Raw genomic sequence first — 20,724 nt, forward strand, 5'->3', positions numbered from 1 at the left:
AAAATTCATTTATTGCATTGGAACAAACAGCCCATAAGCAATAATTTGGTGATATGAATTGAGTGTTTATTATTATCATAAAACCTGGGAGTAATGTCATAATGAAAAATAACTATGTACGGTAAGATGAATAATTTTTATCCTTCCAGCATTAAAATGATAGCAGAGATCTTTTATTAAATTTTTGTGAACTTTTTAACACCAAACTCGTATATATATGCGTAAATATGTATACAATGTCACTTTAGTCAACGCATCTGTTAGACTATTAAGCTATCATAAAATACTTGAAAAAATGTGATCAAAAAAGGTTTTTCTCTACTTTTTATATGCTTTTATAGGGTTCCAAACATTTGTGTTTATAGTTTCTATAATATCATTACATCATTTCTGCTTTTAATATGTTAAAATTTAGGTCTGTCTCTTATGCGCGTGTGTGAGGAGAAATTTTATGAATTTACTGTACAATTAAAGTTAATTAAATAAATTTAACTTTGACTGTGTTTAATGATTCTTTTAAAAGAATTCCAATATCAGACTGAATTTCTTTTCTATATAAATAATTTTCTAGTACTGATGGAAAAAAATATATTTTTGCTGTTATTAAAATTCTTGTTTTTTAAGACAATTCAGTATTTGATACTTATTATAGCATTTTGTTAATTCAAGGGCTTCGTCCTGATTTTTAACTTTACTAAATTAACACATTGAGCAGCTCGGTATGTAATATACAGTTAATGAAGAAGGTTATCAGGAAAAAAAAAAATCATCTGATTACAAAATTTATTATTTTTTTTTAATTACAAACAGAAAATTACAATTAATATATCATTGTATAGAGAAAATGTTAAATTTTTAGCTTGTAACATTGTCTTTTTCGCAAAAGGTGGCAGTATTATTCTCATTACGCTGTTTTTGAAATTTTGGAAAGAAATGGGAATGATGTCTAAGCAGGAGAAGGCTTGTGTGATCCCCCTTGCAGGAAGTCAGTTAGTAATCACTTTTTAGCGTCAATTTATGACAAATTACCATACAAATAAAGCACCGACATCACAGAGCATTAGAAGGTGGTACAACCAGTTCCAGGAAACTGGATGCTTGTGCAAAAGCAAACGTCCAGGGCAACCAGGTATTTCAGCAACGAATGTTGAAAGAGTTGTGAGAGACCTTTTTTCGCGGTCCGAAGAAATTCACTGTTCGTGCTAGTCTTAAATTTAGGATATCTGTCTATCGTTTGGAGTGGGTTGAAGAAAATTGCATTTTAGGCCTTACAAATTGCAAAGCATGCAAGCACTGAAGCCTATTGACGAGATGCTCTGTTTAAACTACTGCCTTTTCATGGATGAAGCTATGCAAGATGAATATTTCAACTTGTATTTAGTGATGAAACCACCTTTTATATAAGTGGCAAGGTAAAGCAGCTACATAACGTACGAATTTGGGGATCGCGAATTTCCAATCGCTACATCAAATACATATGGTATCCCCTTTGTGCAATATCTTTATCAAAGGTTTATGGACCGTTCTTTTTCCTCGAAAAACCAGCGAGTGGTATTACTTACCTTAATATGTTGAAGTGTGCGTGTGTGATTATGGCAAAGCCTCGAGGGCTATCTGCCTAAGGGGAGGGATGCCTTCGTGGAGGACTTTCTAAGGAAAATTGGCTCGTATACAAGTTAAACATGGGGAAAACCACGAAAACGCCCATGCAGCCAGCCCGTCCGAGGAATTCGAACCTCACGAACTACCAGTGTTCATTGACTTTACCGCTCGGCCGCTGGTGGGCCTCGATATGTTGGAAATTTGGTTTTTCTTTCAACTGAAGGAAGTTATGCAAAATTTCATTTTTCAACAAGATGGTGCACCTCCCCATTGGTATTTGGAGGTTCATAAATTTCTGAGCAGAAAACTACCACACCGTTGGACTGGTCGCAGTGCAACCGATGATTTGGTCCTACACCAGCAGTACTTCTAGGTCACCTGACTTAACCCCATGTGACTTCTTCCTTTGTAGACAGAGCTTAAATTGCGCCGGAGCCCACCGGTCTTCTTCGTCTGGCTTCGGTACTTCTTAGTTTTTGAGTTCAATCTCATAATTCTAGGCGGAGCGCACTAGAGCCCTAAATAAGAAGGCTCCGGCACTTCTATGTAACTGAACAACAATTTCAGTAGAAATCTGATCTCGAAAATTTTATTTTTAGCAATGAAATTATATTAAAAATCGCTTATTAAATTTTAATTTATCTCTGTACATTTAATTTAATTTTAATCATTTAATTATTTTAATGAATAATAATTAATTATTAATTAAATTACAACAAGAATGTTAATATTAATCATTATTAATTAATCTGGTAATAATTAAATATTTATTTTTTAATTATGAACGAAACTTGCACTTTGGTGTCCATATATGCCAAAAAAGAAAAAAAATGTTTTACTTGCATCGATTATGCATATGGATGACTCCATTAATTGTGAAACGGGACAGGAAAGAAAACCCGAAATAATTACTTTTTATAACGACACAAAGTTTGGAGTGGATGCTCTTGACAAAATGGTGTGGGACATATAATTGTGCCCGTAACACCAGAAAATGGCCAATGGTTGTATTTTATTCTATGCTGAATATTTCAGCAATAAATGAACTAGTGGTTTATCTAGGAAATCAAAATTTGGTAAAAAACAGAAGAGAGTATCTAAGAGGATTAGTAAAAGAACTGACAAATGAAGAAATCACTAGACGCCTCAAAAAAACTAATTTATCAAGAGATTTGCAAAGGAGGTTGGAAAATTACAAACCGTCTCTAGAATATAAAAATGCCGTAAAATGTCCAAACGCTCCAAATAAGCGAAAACGGTGTTCTGCATGCTACGGATTCAAGAAAACCAGAATGACGCAATATTCTTGCACGAAATGTAATGAATATTTTTGCTTGGATCATTCAGTCATGATGTGCAAAAAATGTTCTGAAGACGAGCCTCAAATAGAATATCATTCTGATGAATAAATAAATACATATTTCCTTTTTTTTTACAAAGTCTTCTGTCACTGTTTTGTGCATTGTATATTTTTCATTTTGTAATTGTATTCCTGTATGTTGTATTTTGTATTTCCTAAATTCTGTAATTTGCATTTCATTAATAAAAAAATTTTTTAAAAATTTCTAGATGTATTCTGGAACTAAAAAGAAAAAGAAGGAACACTTATCAAATCATATAAAACATTTTATATTACTAAAATGCGATGTGCATCTCTCGGATGCAGCGCGCCCGACGGAGGGAAATTCCAGGCGCGCCCGACGGAGTGTTAATGATTCTAATGGCCATTTTATTAGTCCAAAGGGGCAACTTGCCCAGAAGGACTGTTAATTTCGTTTTGGTATTTTGCGTTGATTCACTATAAGCGTTGTTTCACTTTTCAGATTGCTGCCACCAAATATTATCTCCCTGTATAATATTTAAAGAAATTAAATAATGAAGAAACTGCATAAATGTATGTATATTTCTCGCATTGTGATAAAACAGCGGTACCTAGAGCCATCCAGTTTTGAATAACGTAATCCGCCTGCGAATGTGGGCGTCTGGAAGCCCAAATTTGAAATTAGAATTTGTTTTATTATCGATTTCATATTTTGTAAAACTTTAATGAATTTTTGATTAGCAAACTCAAGTATTTCAAAACGAGCAATGGCAACGTTGTAAAAAAAAAAATATTCTCTAAAAAATGCCCCTTTAGACGTAATTTTTATTATTATTATTATTATTATTTATTTACTCTTGTTCCTCCTTCCTGGCGGTCTTGCATAGTGCTCTGGCATTTCTAATTTTAGAAACTTAAGCTCAGTTTGCGGATATTTCAAAGATCTTGTGTTCAAACCACCTTTACCTGCAAGTTTGCCTGAACTAAACAAGGCATTTGTGATGCTTTACAAACAGTCAATAAGTGAAACATCACAACACATTTGACAAGAAATGGAATATTGCATTGATATTTTACGGGTGACTAAAGGAAGACTTATCGAACAAGTTTCTTTATTTTGACATATTGTTTATAATTTTCTATTTGCAGTTATGGAAAATATTAAATTTTGTAATCGCATGATTCTTTCCTGGTGATCATATGGTAAAATAATTTATAACTTAGAGCATTTTAAATTTATGGAAAGGGATGATAATAACTCATCTATTTATTTACAGTTCGGGGGGATACACTCTGGCATTAAAGTGAACAAAAAAGATACAACTCATACTCTAATGTTTCGTTGTTTTCTGCTTATGAAACAGGATTATTCCTATTTATAAATGAATGATAGATATGCTAGAACACATTTCCAGACATGCCAAACATCCTCGGCCAAAAACTTTTTTCATGAGCTTTCACTGACATTTAACTTCGTGGACTTGGACTTCTACCACTGGCATTAAAGTGAACAAAAAGATACAACCCATACTCTAACGTTTCGCTGTTTTCTGCTCATGAAACAGGATTATTCCTATTTTATAAACAGGGACGTGTCTCCAGCGCCCGGGGACAAACTGAAGAATTTGCGCCCCTTTCTGTGTGCCAAAAATGGAAAATATTTCATTAAAAATTTTCGTAGCATCAATTTGGCGCCCCTTGGATGCTGTGCCCGGGAACAGATGTCCCCCCTTAGCCCACCCTAGCTACGACACTGTTTATAAATGAATCATAAATATGCTACGCTTAATAAATAATATGTTTATAAATGAATCATAAATGTGCCACTGTTTATAAATGAATCATAAATATGCTATAATTTAATTAAATTATAGCATATTTATGATTCATCTTCTAACATCAATAATTTTTAGCTTCCTCCCTTTTTAAATTAAAATACCAAATGAAAGCTGTATACATATATCTTCAAATTCTTCATTTTTTAATTTATAAAGCTACTTTAATATGCGTATAGTACTTTTGAAGCTGCCACAAGCTGACCCAAGTATTAAGTTCAAATCCAGTGTAATGACAGACTATTACAGACCTTAAATATAATAATGCGTAATACAATAGATTAGTATTTTAGTGCCGGTGCATTAAAGATACAGAAAACTAATCCTCAGCTTGCCTTTGGATCACAAATGCATGTCTGTCTGATAGTTGAAGCATCGGGTTATTAAAAACAGTTTCCAGGTTTGTCAGCTGGTAAAGTCGGTGTTTCGAACTTTGGCTGATAGTCTCAAAGTGACGATACTAGCAACAGATCGGTGATCCAAACGCAATGCCAACACTGAATGAACAACAGTTTCAGGTTCGATTCTAACTGATAAATTCAGCATTTTGTACTGAGGATGAGAGTCTCTTCAATAGATGGCGCCGCTAACAATTCTGCAATCACTACACTATTGCATCTTAATTCTCAGGAATTTAACCTTTTACGGCTTCGAGAGAAATTCATTCTTTTATTTTGTATCTCAGATTTTTTATTATTCTGAATAATAAAAATGATCATTTTTGATACTTTGATGCTTGAAAGAAGCAGTGAGTCTTAGAGCTTTTTAAATTATGTTACTAATCATTTCTTACGGAAGAAAATCATGCCAATTTCATAAGTAGACAAAAAAAATTCCGTTATTTTACATGCCTGCTTACTACTACTTATATAACCAGTTATTTTATTATTTAAGCCTTTACTACTTGTCCTTTCCGTTTCTTCATCAGAATGCAAGCCAGGTAAAGAGTATTTAAGCGGAGGTTTTTGGATTGTATGATAGACCATGGTTTCTGCCTTTCGTAGCATGTTACGTTAAACCTGCCGGCTCTGATAAGTTTGCAGTTATTTGGCATCGCATTATTGCTGTGGACATTTAAATTTGATATGGCGATTAGAGCTTTCTGAGACAGTTTACTTTAAAATTTAATTGGATAATTGTTGACTACAAGCTTACGTTTTAAATTCCAATTTGACTGTTATTTTAGTTGCATCGTCACAAGTTGCGGTTGATTCTGTTAGCAAAAAAACGTCCATTTATATTCTAAGTTCTATTTAAATAAAAAGGTTGTTTAAATCTTTTCAAGTTTCTGTAGTTACTTTAAACATAGCGATAATTCGCTTTACGGCTATTAAAGTTTTAGCGTATTTAACTGTTAGAAGATGCAGAAAAACCCTACATGCAAATGCACCTTTTATGAACACAGAGAATCTAATATAGATCACTCTTTTTAAAATATATTCTACCAAATTTATAAAAACTTCATCTTTTTTGGGGGGGTGGGGGGGAAATAATCGTTAATCTAAAGCTGATTTTTGTCCTTTTGTAAGCTTCCATCGAATTTTAAAATTTCAGTTATTAAAATTTTAATACCTTTTAATTTTTGAAACACTACAAATGCTGGAATGTCGAAGGTCAATTAGAAATATGACTGCACATTAAGTATATATGAAGTAAATAGAGTTATTTTAAAGAGACGTGAAGAATGTTGTATTAAACTTGGAACGTCATTTATTCATTTCAAATAAGAGTCATATGCTTGAGTTTGTGTCATGAGATGGCGCTGCTGATGTTGCAGCAGCAAGTTCAGATTGGTGCAACTGGAGCAATTAGTAAAGAGTTGCAGCGACAGCTATTATAAACCAGAATGATTCTAAGGCTATGAAACTGGAGAGACATGTTGGTTTTAGAAAAATGGAGAAACCGATTGCTTACAACTGGAACATCCAGGGAAATAACTTTAAAGGATTAGCACCGATGCCGAAACATCGATAAGCACTGTGGCAGCATTCGAAACGAAGATCTGTTTGAAGCAATGGAGTGGGTCTGTTGGTATTGTTGTATAATTTTCTTCAGCTTGTATCAAACGATCAAATATATAGTCATATTTCTAACTCACCTTGAATTTTTGGAGAACTCAAACTACAAGAACACCTTGTATGTTTTTTTGTGACCACTTACCTATACTTTGACGGTAATCTGGCTTATAAACTACCTCTAGGTGTGGAATATGTTTTTTCACTGCTGTAACAAGTTCTTCTGGTGTAAAACTGATTGCTGCAACATTGTATGTTCTAAGTCTGAGACATTCCGATGGAGCTTCCATGAGTTCAATGAGAGATCTCAGACAATCGTCAATATATATCATGGGTAGCTTTGTTGATTTATCCAAATAGCACTCAAATCTGCCACTTTTTAAAGCTTGATGGAAGATATGAACTGCATAATCTGAAAAATTTTACAAAGATAATTTTATATTTTACTAGAGCAAAATGGTAATATATATATATATATATAACTGATGTGCGTAAGCATTTAACATTCAGCTTACATTTTACTCCATTTACGCACCCCTTTGGTATTTCTATTTACGATGAGCAACATTATATAAGATATCGTGTTCATAGCTTAAGTATTGATTTCTAGATTTTAAAACACCTTAGGAAATTAAAATGCTGCTAGTACTGTGTAAAGAAGGTCAAATATAATATATTTTGCCACTAAAAGTTACATTAAGTGCAAGTGCTGTGAAGGAGCTTTTCCTTGCAAAAATTTTTTGTAACGTATATTATGTCAGAGGTTTTCTTTAAAAACCTTGATGATAATTCCACCTTTCATAGCTTGCAATTTTATGAATTTTTTGCTATACCTTTCATGGCTTAAATTTTTATGGAATTTTTTACTATGAATCAAAAATATTAGACGTAATATTTTCAGAATTAATGGTCCATTACTTCTGAAAGATGTAGCAAAGACAAAAAGTTTTGCTAGCCATATCAGATAGGTTGGGGTTCTTTAATTACGACGTTAAGACGTCGTGATACGATGCTTTCACAACCAAAATATCACCTGCGAAAGACGCAATAACGACGTCTATGCGACAAAAACCTCATCTACAAGGACATAATGGAAAACAGTGGAGTTTCGCGGACATCTGGGAGTCTTAAAGACGACATATTGCAACGTTTTTGCGACGGCATCCGCGATGAATTTGCAACGTCGTTACGATGTTGTTGTGCTACTTGGGAACGAGAATCTCTAAGACACTGGTAAGATCAGGGGAAAATATCTTCTGCTGCAAGCCAGTATACCGGCGAAAGTATCAAAGCATAAGAAATCATTCTCCAACTTACTTTCACGAGTGATGAGGAAGGCTGCTGATCTAAACGAATTTGATAAGGGTAGATTGTAATGACCCGAACGAGTATCTCCTAAAACGCATCATTATCAACTATACCTCCAGTGGGCCCAGGAACATCGATATTGGACCATGGATAAATGGAAGGCATTTGCCTGGTCGGATGAATGACGATTTCTGATACATCACGTCGATGGTCGAGTCACAGGGTACGTTATGTTTCAGGCGAATAGTTGCTGCCTCTTGTACAGCAGGTCACACACAGGCTGGTGGTGATGGTATTATGCTTTGGGGGACGTTCTCATGGGCAGCTCTGGGATCCTTAATTGTGGTAGAACAGACCATGAAAGCTGCAACTATCTGAACATAAATGTGGTGTAGTTGCATCCTTTTATGGAATGCGTTTACTTAAATGAAAATGGAATCTGCCAGCAGCAAAACAACCCATGTCACAAGGCTTGAATTCTGTTGGAGTGCTTAGAGAAGCACAAAGATGAATTCCAATTAATGTCCTGGTCACCTAACTCGCCGGATCTCAACCCGATAGAGCACATTTGGGATATCATGGAATGGCAGCTCATAGCTCAAACACCACCATGTCAGAATGCCAAGGTGAGTTGCCGCTGTTTTGCAGCCAAACGTCGCACAACGCGTTATTGAATAGGTGGTCACAATGTTTTGGCTCTTCAGTGTATATTCTTATAATCTCAGCTGTGGTGATATATCATACACAAACTGAGCAGGTTGCGCGGTAAATCAGTCCTTTTCATACTTTGGTTCTTCTATCTTCTTGTATGATTAGTAAATTAAGAAGGTCTGCTTTCCTTAACTTGGCTAGAGATAGACAAGGCTTCAGATCAGAATTTTATAGAATACTTTCAACGAACCTGCACCTTTCATCTAATAAGGAGTCCAGTCTAAAGGTCTTTCTCGGCAATTGCTTTAATTCACGCAGGAGTGGGTTAATAAATCTGATTAATTCCTCAAGCAGCTAAAGTATTTTGCCAAAAAAAGAAAATCTGATTCAGTCAGCCCAGGCCAAAATACCAAAATTTCAGAGACTGAGCAGTTAAATTACTAATCAATCTTGCAAGCAGTATAATAAGTAAGAGTTTAGTTTGAGGTAAAATAGTGTCCTTAAACATTAATTTACAAGGTTTATGTTAATTGATATTTTTTTCCGATGTTAATTTTTTTTCACTTTTGTTTCCCATCAGCTCCAACAGAAATACAAATTAACTAACGAGCATGATTCTACGTTAAGCGAAAGAATATTGTCAACTTCAAACAGAAGCCCCTCAAATTCTACTTGCATTTCTATTTGCTATTCTTGTTATTTGCGAATGTTAATCTTGGAATCATTTTGTTTATAGTTACTTAGAAGACACATTAGCATAGTTAATATTTCTTTTATAAATAACTGGAATGCTATTGCATTATCAGACCTCAAAAGTCGGACTTATGTTAAGTTCAAGTTTTGTAACTTCAAGCCCCAATGTACAAAGAAACTTTTAGTTGATTTTACGATTGTTGTTATGACTTTGGTGTTATTGGATTCTGAGTGGAAAACGGTAGGAGAATTCGTTTCGCAGTTTGTCTGCTACTCAGAATAGACATTTCAATGCCATTTTCCCTCCCAAATGAAGTCTCATTACCATGGTAACGACTGCTATGAAACGGCCAAATCTATGCTAAAATCTCCTAATTCCCTCTGTGGAGTAATGATGACACACGTTAAGATCTTAAATGAAAGGAAGGTCGCTACCAACTTGAAGTGGCTATTTTAAAGAAACAGACTACAGGAAGGTTAACCTAGTGCTTAGATTAAGTGTAATTAGCATGCAACCTTAAATGTATACTGCATGATGTTGCAATTTTTCAAGTTATTTATTTTATTACAACATATCAACATAGACTATTTTTGATTACGACAAGCTCAGATTTTTTAATTACAAGATATCACCATAAACTTAGATTACTTTTTATTACATTACTATTTTATTATGAAACTTAATGAAAATATAAATGAGTTCATACGAGAACTAAGTTATCGAATGATATTTATTTGAATATTTGAAAGGCATAATAATGCGTAAATACATGTTAGTGTGTTAATTCTATCATTATATTTATTCACTCCTCCCTTTAACATTGATACCTTCATTCCATTTATTTTCAGATAATTTAAATTTTACTGCATTATAATTTACCTGTAGTTCCTCCTCCAGGTGCAGTGTCACCGGATATTACTCCAGGAAAACGAAGGCATCGAAAATCCAAACCATATTTGAAATGATAGTACTAAAAATAAAACAGATGCATGTAACACGAAAAACAACAGTGTTTATAAACTTCTTAACAGAATAAAATGATAAAAATGCGATAACTTTGACACTTAAAAGGTTAAAAAATACTATACATTCTAGATATTTTTGTTTGTTCATGCATGCTATAATTTCTTTCTTTTTTCTTTTGTTTTTTTTTTCTTCCCCCCTTTTTTTACAGTTACAATAGATTCGATGTACTCCCTTTTGAAGGTTACATTTATTCTATTCACTTTTAGCACTTAAAATTTATTAATTGCCCAATACAATTTGGTTTCACATTAATGATAATACTCAGGGTGCATAATTTTCGCATTAAGAAAAGCAGAAATTTCGCTTTTATTCAGAAGGAAATGCAAATTAGTGTGTTTGGAATCTTTTGTAACCTGTAGAGTTTAGAATTTTATGACTTGTGAATAGCAACCGAATGACGATATGTAAAAACAGAAGTCAGTCAATTTAGCAGTTCTGTACCATGCTTTAGAAATCTGGATACATTTAAAAAAATTAATGTTTAAATATCTGAGCATTCCTTATTTTATATAATAAAATAAATTACTACAATAATATGAAAAAGTAATTGAAAACTAGTTTTGTTATAGTCTCAATTGTCTCTTTCCTGAGCTCTAGTGCTCTATGTATAAATGCGATAGTACATATAGTAAAACACCTCTCGCCATCCATCTCGCTGTTAAAGGGATTATAAAGGCTTTCATTCGTGAAGTTTTTATGTTTGTATGTTGTTGCTTTAGAATCTGTATGACATCAACATATCTTGACTGGTCACTCAAAGAGGTTAATGAAAATGATAATATCCACCAACGTATTCGTCTTTTGAAATATCTTCAAAAATGGTATTTTAATGAAGCTTTTGGATAAAAATACTTGGTTTCCAACTGATGCAGGATTGCTCGTGGCTACAGATGGACAAAATATCTGCTGAATCCTGTTATTTTTCAAGAGCCGGGGGGCCAAGCTCCTGTACTCCGTATGATGTAAAAGTTAACCAGTCAAGCGCAAGAAATCGCAGATCAAGGATAAAATATTCTTCGAATATGCTCATAGGATGGTGTATGTAGAGTCAATGTGTTTCATCTCTTCTTTGTTGCTGTCATCAATATCCATTTGTACTTCTGATCAATTCATCCTTTCTGGTTTATTGAAATACATTCTGTATTATCCCTAAAATGACCTGCAATTTGGCACTCAATGAAAGATTTTAAATCATCTGACAGACTCCACATGTGAGCGAATTCATAGTTAAGTCCTATTAAATTCTAAATCGTTTCATAACATTTGTGCAGGATTGAGGAATGACAAACCTTTGAACTCGTATTTCACGAGATAGAATTCCACTTTCAAAACAGTCCTTTAGGAAATCGATACTCGAATTTGTTCTTCATTTCTTTATTGAGACAAGCAACAATATATTATATGTATTCGCTGAAATAAGCGAAGAGTTTCGAACCATAAAACATAATGATAGTTAAACTCAAGTGTGTTTTTAGAAAACAAAATAAAAGAAACGCGCTTCTCAAATTTGCGAGACAACTGAATTGGCTGAGTGAGGCGACCGACGCGAGGCGAGTGAATAGGTATGCATAAGAGAAAGGTGGACGATAGGAACGTTTAAAGACAATTCTTTAATTTCCACGTTATCGGGGCGAGTACCATGCAAATTAAACAAATTATCCTTAAATAACTGTTTTGTAAATTTTTTTCACCAATTTTCTCTTAAAAAATTCATAAGCAATGTTTCGCATTCATTCGCATCTATTTCGTAAAGACAAAAGCTACGTAATAACTATATTAATAACACTTCTGTTAAAGGAATTTAATTTATTTTTAATAAACGAAGAATTTCAATATCTTTTACCCCTTATAAAAATTTCTTTCGATAAGAACCAGTTCCATTCTTAATGCACCTAATCATCGGTCTGAATTACGTTACATCTAATTATAAAAAGAATTAATTTTTCTCTAATCTTCCTCTACAAGCCACATTTATTTTGCTCCTTTCAGATAATTTCAGTATTATCTTTTTTCGTGCACTTCTTTTGCATTACAAATATCCATATTTAGATGCAGCTGAAATTTAACAGTATAAAAAAATTTTTAGTAATTTAAACTACAACATTTGTCAACCGAAATGAAACTGTAAGAAACCAAGGTTTGAGACAAGATTCTTGAAACAGTCCATTAAATCGCGATTTAAAGTATTATAAACCTAAAGATACTGACGAAAATTGCCATAAAAGGTTTCATTGCCTATTCCAGATGACACATTTCTTGAAAACTGCATTGAAATGTAAAACTCTGAAAACAATTTAAATGCTGAATTAATTCTAAAAGGCTCTTTTTACTGCCTTGTATGAACTAAAAGAAGTAATACAAATTGTAAAATGGATTTTAAATGAATTCAGAAGAGATTTTTTTGTGACGTCTATACGTATATACGCACGTACGTATTTCGCATAATTCAAAAACGAGCAGCCTCAGAACTTTTAAATTTTGTATATGGGACTGAAATAATATGTAGTTGAGCACCTGCCTTTTTTGGTGCACCTGCTAACCAAGCGTATATACCACTTGGTAAATTGTGCATTTTTTTGCTTAAAAAAATTGAATTATTTTGTTCTTTATTTTCGGTTATTTTATACCTTTATTTAATCTTCATGCAATCGTTGTAGGATTAAGTCGTACCGAGCCTAACGAGGCCTGCATTTGTTTACATTTGAAAATCTTAAGAAGAATAGTGAATTAAGTCACGTTGTGCACCAACTTCAGTGTCTTTTTACTGTTTTTTAACTGTATTGGGTGTTTTTAGGTTTGTCTGTATTTTGCAATTTTTAATGAAGACGTTTTGAGTTTTTACGTATTTTTTCCTTGCCGCGAAATGAAAACTGAAATGTTTGGATGAGAATATACCTCTAATTAAGTTCGAGGAAATAAGTTTAAATGAAGCGCAGCAAAAAGTATGCTTAATTTAATATGCGGTACTAGGAAGTCGTGCTATGTTCACATCAGGTATTGTAAACTAGAATGTACCTTTTCTTGTGGAAATATTATTTTTTTATTGTACTTTATTATTTGGATAATATACAGCATCTACACAATTTTTCATTTCTTAGTATAATTTTCGATAACTTACGCAGTTCTTTTGTTTATATGGTATTCTATGAAATTTTCGTTTTCATTCATTTCTTAGTATAATTTTCGATAACTTATGCAATTTTTTTGTTTATATGGTATTCTATGAAAAACATTTGATGCTATGCGATTAGATATATTTTGTAAATGATTTCAATCTACATATTAGAAGGATTCAATTATGTTAAATGATTAATATATAATGCATTTTTAATTATTACACATATATTAAGTATATGATTTAGATACTTATACTACGTAAAAGAAATTACTGAGAAAAATTATGAAACTAATTGGTTCACTACAGAGGGTGTTTACATATTGTTTAGAGCGATTTCGGGGACGTTCAATTAATGTTTAAAATGTAAAGAATACTTTTTAAATGTTTAATTTAATAATTTTTTTCTGAACTGTAAGTCTGTGTCGTGATTTCCATGCCGAAGGGATTTTCGTAAAATTTACAGAATATTTACGTATTGATTTCCATTCCTCTACTATTTTTAAGAGCCTATCAATCGTGGTAGGTTGTGCATAGAAAAAACTTTTTCCAGGAGCTCAATACTCCATATGTGAAACGTCAAGATATTTCACAGGAATACGTTGAAAATTTTTGTATGCAATACCTGTATCAGTCTTCATTTTTTCAAGGAATGCAAAGGTACTTTTCGAAGTATGACTTGTTGTTTTGACGAAGTTTCACTCTTTGAAAGTAACTGGGATAAAAGAAATAGAATTTCTTCTGCAAATATCGGAAATGAAATTCTCTTGATCATTATTTTGAGTTAATTTTACATTTTTTTTTCATTCTTCTTATTTTAAAGTTTCCATTGTTAGGGAATCTTGCGATAATCAAATTCCTTGCTGAAACTTATTTTACATTAACGGAACCAGGTCTGTACACTTTTTTCTCTTCGTTTTCGAAAATAAATATACTTTCTTTTTCATTGCAGTCATTTAGGTAAACCCATGTTTAATCAAGAGTCACAATGTATTTTATGTCCTGTTAAATAATTTTAGTACAGGATTCTGCAAATTGTTCTGCGTTGAACAAAATGCCTTAGTTAAAACTAATGAACATTATGTTTTTAGCTTTAAGTTGTAAATCTTGGTTTATTATTTTATTCATTGTTGTTACAGATGTATTTAGACTCTGAAATTAATTTCTGCGTCTGCGGATTTCCACTTGTCATCAATGATTTAACTTTAGAAACATGTACCGTTTTCGGGTATTCGCTTGGAGTTCTCTTTTCGTGTGAAAGTAATGATTGACGATTTTTCCTTTTTCGATTAATAATGTTGCTTATTTTTCACTTAGGAATATTTCTCTTCGGAAAGCGCAAAAACATATCCTTCAATCCGCAGCTTGTTCATGTGCGACGTTTTAAAAGAAGAATAGCAGACGATATTTCTGATTTCAAATAATAAGCTGCTGACAAAAATTTTTATTCCAAAACTTTTGATTTTTTATTTCTTTTATTTTTATCGTTGTAAAAATATGTAAACACCCCTCTACATAATGCTTTGAAAATTCGTGTCCATTAAATGAGCGGACAAATATTTGACACTATTCAGTTTTTATTCAGTACTATTCAAAAACATACCTCTCCAAGTAATTCTGCATGGACTTTAGAAACCCCATATATGGTACGCGGCCTCTGAACACAAAGATCAGGTGTTGGATTTCGGGGAGAATCTGGCCCAAAAGCACCTATCGTACTTGGAACGAAAATTTTCAATCTGTATTGCTTAGCTAATTCCATGACATTATGCATTCCTTCAATATTGACTCGCATAGCTAGCGGTACATTATCTTCTCCAATTGCACTAAGAAGTGCACTGAAGTGTATTAACCAATCGACTCGATAATTTACTATTAGTTCTTGGAGATTCTTAAAATCCAAAATATCTGCGTAGATGTATGGACCTGTAAAAAAAGGTTACTAATATATATAAAAAAAAAAAAAAAATAAAAATAAAAAAAAAGAATTAATTAAAATATTTTATATTTAGTTTTCATTCTGATTGTTTGCTTACCTGAATTTAAAATGTCTTCTGGAGCTCTAACAATGTCTGACATAATAACATTTTCTGCCCCATATCGCGTTCTTTAAAGAGAAGAAATATCATAGTAAAGTATATAACACAGAAAAATTCTATATTAAACATTATTTGTAAATATTTTGTATAAAATTTTTTTTTGTTCAAAATGAAAGTAAATTCAAAAGAAAATTGCTAACCTGATAATCGAAGTCGCTTTGCAACAAGCATTAAAATATGATCTTCAGTAAATTCGTTTTCGAATGTTTCCGTAGAATATCCCATAAAATTATGAAACCTTTCGTTTTTAATTTATTAAAGCGTAAAGAAAGTTTTGTTAACTGTACTTTTTGATACCTCTGGGTACCACAAAAAGATTACCTTTTACATTTACTTGAACTATCCAACAACAAATTAAAACAGTTTTCGTAAAATTTTTCATCCTTATTTACATAAAAGTAACTGTAGATTCCATCGAACCTCCCGCTAGCATACATTCATGCAGGGCCGGATTTACGTATAAGCTATAGCTTATTGCCCCACTTTCTTGAGGGACCCCCAAAATTAAAATATAGTATAAATAGTATTAAAATATAGTATAAAATAGTATTAAAATATAGTATAAATAGTATTAAAATATAGTATAACAAACTTATAAAGGGCCCCATATCTCAAATAGCTTAGGGCCTTATCAAGTCTAAAAACCGGCTCTGCGTTCATGGACCAAGGATTTTGTTAGTTATCAAGTAGTGTTCGCTAACTGCATAAGTGCATTTTTCTCTTATATTGAAGAATTTCAAGCAGTTTGCATATGCAGGTGACTCTGAAATTTTTGAGACGGAAGCAGACAATGTGCGCTAAAAGAAATCATTTGTTAGTTATGTAAGTTTGAATTTTTTTTAGGTTCGCAGACTATAATTTTTGACAACTGTAATGTATTTATCGTAAAATAAATTTTGAAAGGAAAGGAAATAAAGCTGGCATGACAGCATTATCGCAGTACGATTTTAAAGTGAGACTAAATCAGAAAGAATACTTTCAATGTCTACAGTTAGTATGTGGAAATGAAGCTCCATCTCGTAACACTATTGGTGGCACGAAATGACTCATGTGTTCAGATGGTTTAGGGAATTTCGTAGAGTCCGAAATTCTTTCCTAGTTGAGAACACACAAGTCAGCTGTAATCCCAGGAAAAAGCGACAGCCATATGAAAAATTTTAATCAATGATAAAAGCTGTCGCTACCAAATAATACAGAAGGAATTTAACACTGGATCTGCAGCTATACGTAAAGTTATTCATGAAGAACTGCATTTGAAAAAACAAATTACACTGAGAATCCCCATAATTTAACAAAACACCAAAAAGCGGAGCATGTCAGTATCGGTAAAGAATTCATAGAATTACTTAATAATGGTGGACACTGCGTTATTTCTAAAATCATAACTGGTGATGAAACGTACATACTTTTTCTTGAAGTTACAAACACATTAAGAAAATAAGATATGGGTCTTTGGGAATGATCCCAAACTAACAATGGTAATAAGACACCGACCCATGTATGCCGTTTTCTTTAGAAATACAGGAATGGTCAAAACCATCAAGGCAGGAGAACAGGGAAACCTTCAACGAACTAGTACACCATTAACTATCTTCCAGAAAGTCTTCAAATGAAAAAATAAATTCTTCATCATGATAGAGCATCTTCTTATATAGCAAGACTAGCACTCGAATGTTTTGAACAAAAACATGTCCAAAATGATAGCACAGCCACTTTATTCCCTTCATCTTGTTCTGTGTAACTATGGCTATTTTAAATCTGTAACTAAATTTACGTAGCTGTCGTTTTCATTCCGAAGATTAGACTAATGAAACGATACAAGCATATCTTCCATTGATTCCAAGATATTTATTTATACAAATGGCCAGGCAGTTGGTCACTAAGCCATTAGTCTGATCTTGCTTCCCAATACTTAAGAACAATAGAATTAAAAGATAATAGTGCAGTGCACTCGTCAATATCCCTTTATCCATGTATTGTATAGAATTACACAGTACAATTTGAACAATCGTACCGAGTTCAAAAGACGAAATAACGCCACTGCTACAAGACGAAAAAAATCTGAAATAACTGGCTTTGAACTAGTGAGGCACTCCCAGGCCCTTTTCTTAGCTTCATTTAATAGGCAGTAGACAAACTTCCTCTTAAATTCTAATTTAATAAGAGTTTTGCAGACTCAAAAGTTATATGGTTATTAATGGTTTGTAGAATAGTAGTTCCTTTCTTTGCCAGGAAATCGGCTCTTTCATTTCCCTCGATGCCACAATGAGGGTTCCAAGATATGGATAGTTTGAAGCCTAACATTTTTTTTTCCTTCAGCCCAAAGGGCGTTAGCCCAGAAGGGCTATTAATTTCGGTTTGGCATTTTGTGGCGTTTCACTTTTCGAATTGTTGCCACCAAATATTATCGCCCTGTATTGCATTTAAATAAATTAAATAATGAGGAATTTGCGTAAATGTATGTATGTTTCTCGCATTGTGATAAAACAACGGTACCTAGAGCCATCAAATTTTGAACAACGTACGTCTCCACCAGAATATGGGCATCTGGAAGCCAAAATTTGGAATTTATTTTATTATTTATTTCATATTTTGTAAAGCATTTTTGGGTTTTTTATTAAGAAACTCAACGATTTCAAAGCGAGCAATGGCCACACTGTTCGGGGAAAAAATTTTTTTTTATCTCTAGCGCGCGATACTGTATATCGGTAAATCTAAAGATATGCTCATTTTAAAATTATTTTGCAATATTGCCGTTGAACTGAATTTAATGGTTTAAGTGAGAAGAACATGTTGTTTAATAAATAAAGGTAACATACAAAACGTTAAAAAAAGTCCAATCCATTTTGAGTAGTTTTTAGTTTCGTTTAATTCTCTGCGCCCATTAAAATTTTCCGTAAAGTAAAATCAAGATACCAAAATTTATAAATTCTGTCATTTTACAAATACATTTTTGATAAGAATGAATAAATACTACCTTAATTTTTGTGCAAGTCCTGTTCCGAGTTGACCTAAGCTTCCTAATAACATAAAAATTAAATTATAAATAAATCACAAAATTAAAATGAAAGATTATTCAGCATATGCATTTGAATAAATTATAAATTTTCATGCTGTGTACTCTGCGGTTGCCGAAAACGCATTACCTGTAATTAATATCCGTGGAGAGTGTTTTTCCTTCTTAGTACTTAAACACCTCGTCAACACAAGAGCATTTGAGGTTCGTCTGTGTAGAGTTCTTGGAAATTTTATTTGGGAAATTCGCAATCCAGAAATTCTTGTACTGTTTAGCATGATTACTGAAAAAGAGGAAAATATTTTGAAAAATTAAAACAAATAAATAAAAAGCTTAAAATTAGCCAAAACACTAATCTTAGTTTGACGTGGATTTTCAATAAAACTGTATTGATTTTGAAGGCGATCAGACACAAGTACCACTTGTTCAGGAGAGGGAAAAAAAAAATTGCAAAAATGGGAGTATCAACGACCGTATTTTATACTTAAAATGGAGAGAATTTTCACATTGTTTCAAATTTCTGAAACAACTAATCAACAGATTTTAATGAAATTTGGGATGAATATACATTCATACAACAGATTTTAATGAAATTTGGGATGAATATACATTCATAACAGAGAACGAGATGTTATCATTCAAAAATCATTTTATGTACGCATAATTATTATTATTACTAAAGTACATAGTGCAGATATATGCAAAATCCACGTTGCGATATCAAACTGAAAATGAGTGTAATATCAGGTATGGTCCCCTCTCACAGCTAAGCAAGTCGCGCAGCATGACGGCATGCTGAATAGGAGGCAAGTCCTTGTGGCAATGAGTTCAGCAGCAAGGCGGTTTTCAACACCTGGATGGTCCTCTGAGTGGGATAGCGACATGAAATTGTCTTCCGTAGAGCATTCTACGCAAACATTAAGGTCAGGAGATCTGGCTGGTCAATCTATGTGGTTAATGTCCTCTCTTTCCAGGTAATCGTCGCCCAGCTGAACCCTATATGGGCGAGCCATGTCATCCATTAAGAGGAACCGAGGAGCAGCTGCGCCCCTAAAAATTCGAACATAGAGCTCTAAGATTTCCTCTCTATACCTCATAGCAATCGGGAAGCCTTTGTCCAATATAATGCCTGGCGAAATGTATAAGCCATTTCTACCACTGTAATGATCCTCTTTCCTGATGAGGTAGGGATTGTATCGTGTTTCAGACTCTCTCCAGGTACAGGTACGCCAAGAATTCTAGGTTGAATCTAGGTTGAAGTCTAGGTTGAATCTCGAGCCATTTAAAGAATGTTGCTCTACTAAAGTCTGGTCTAAAGCGCATGTTGTCTACACCACGGTCAACGCGCTCTTTTGTGTACTGCAGTGAGCGGGATGGAGACAGCGGGTCTTCTGCATACAGCTCTCTTTCATGTAGCCTTCGGGAAACTGTAGACTGTGAAACTCGGGTTCCTCTGGCAGCATGCAGCTCATGCGAGAGCTGGGGAACTCTGGCAGTTGAAAATCGCCGCGCTGAATGTACAAAATAAAGATCCTCATTCGTTGCTGTGGATCGTGGTCGATCTTGTCCAGTTTTTCTCGATACCGATCGAGTGTCCTGAAACTGTTTGCATAAATTACAAGCGACAGTGGGCGTTACATCGAGCTCTGTGGATGTCTGCTTTTGCAATTCGCCTGGCTCTAATCTATCAACAATTCTCCATCTTATTGCGTCATCCATATGTTTGTGGCTATTCATTTTACATGATACCTTATAAAATTTACCCAATTCTTGTAAGAAACACGGGGAATGTCGTAAAGGATGCGAGCAAGCTAATCTCCGAACACCGCCCGTGCACTTATATATTCCTCCACAATCGCAGCTCAGCAGACACGCATTTGTACGCTTTCATGTTCGACATTGAATATTAGGATAATTTTTCGGCAGCATAAATAATACCTTTGGTTTAATAATTTCCGTAAAAACAGACGTAATTTGCAAATTCTCTTAATTTTTTACCCGAATGTATATTAAAAGCAATGGGCAAAACAAAGCGACCACGA

The 20,724-nt window shown here is 33.4% G+C and overlaps 1 protein-coding gene across 2 annotated transcripts in view; it reads right to left on the reverse strand.

The window, feature by feature from the left end:
- The window catches only part of Tdh (L-threonine dehydrogenase), a 38,492-nt gene that overhangs the window by 8,691 nt on the left and 9,077 nt on the right, over positions 1-20,724 (reverse strand). For both annotated transcript variants that reach the window (XM_035359669.2, XM_035359668.2), the window contains exons 2-7: positions 18,813-18,965; positions 18,644-18,686; positions 15,604-15,674; positions 15,171-15,493; positions 10,306-10,396; positions 6,919-7,185 (exon numbers count right to left, since the gene is read on the reverse strand). In XM_035359669.2, the coding sequence (XP_035215560.2) occupies positions 6,919-7,185; positions 10,306-10,396; positions 15,171-15,493; positions 15,604-15,674; positions 18,644-18,686; positions 18,813-18,960 (943 nt within the window). In that variant the 5' untranslated portion in view covers positions 18,961-18,965. The remainder of the gene's footprint in view (positions 1-6,918; positions 7,186-10,305; positions 10,397-15,170; positions 15,494-15,603; positions 15,675-18,643; positions 18,687-18,812; positions 18,966-20,724) is intronic.

The sequence above is a fragment of the Stegodyphus dumicola genome, chromosome 9, assembly GCF_044657685.1.
Source record: "Stegodyphus dumicola isolate Sdum_Otavi_A_Nest chromosome 9, ASM4465768v1".
NCBI classification, from domain to species: domain Eukaryota; kingdom Metazoa; phylum Arthropoda; class Arachnida; order Araneae; family Eresidae; genus Stegodyphus; species Stegodyphus dumicola.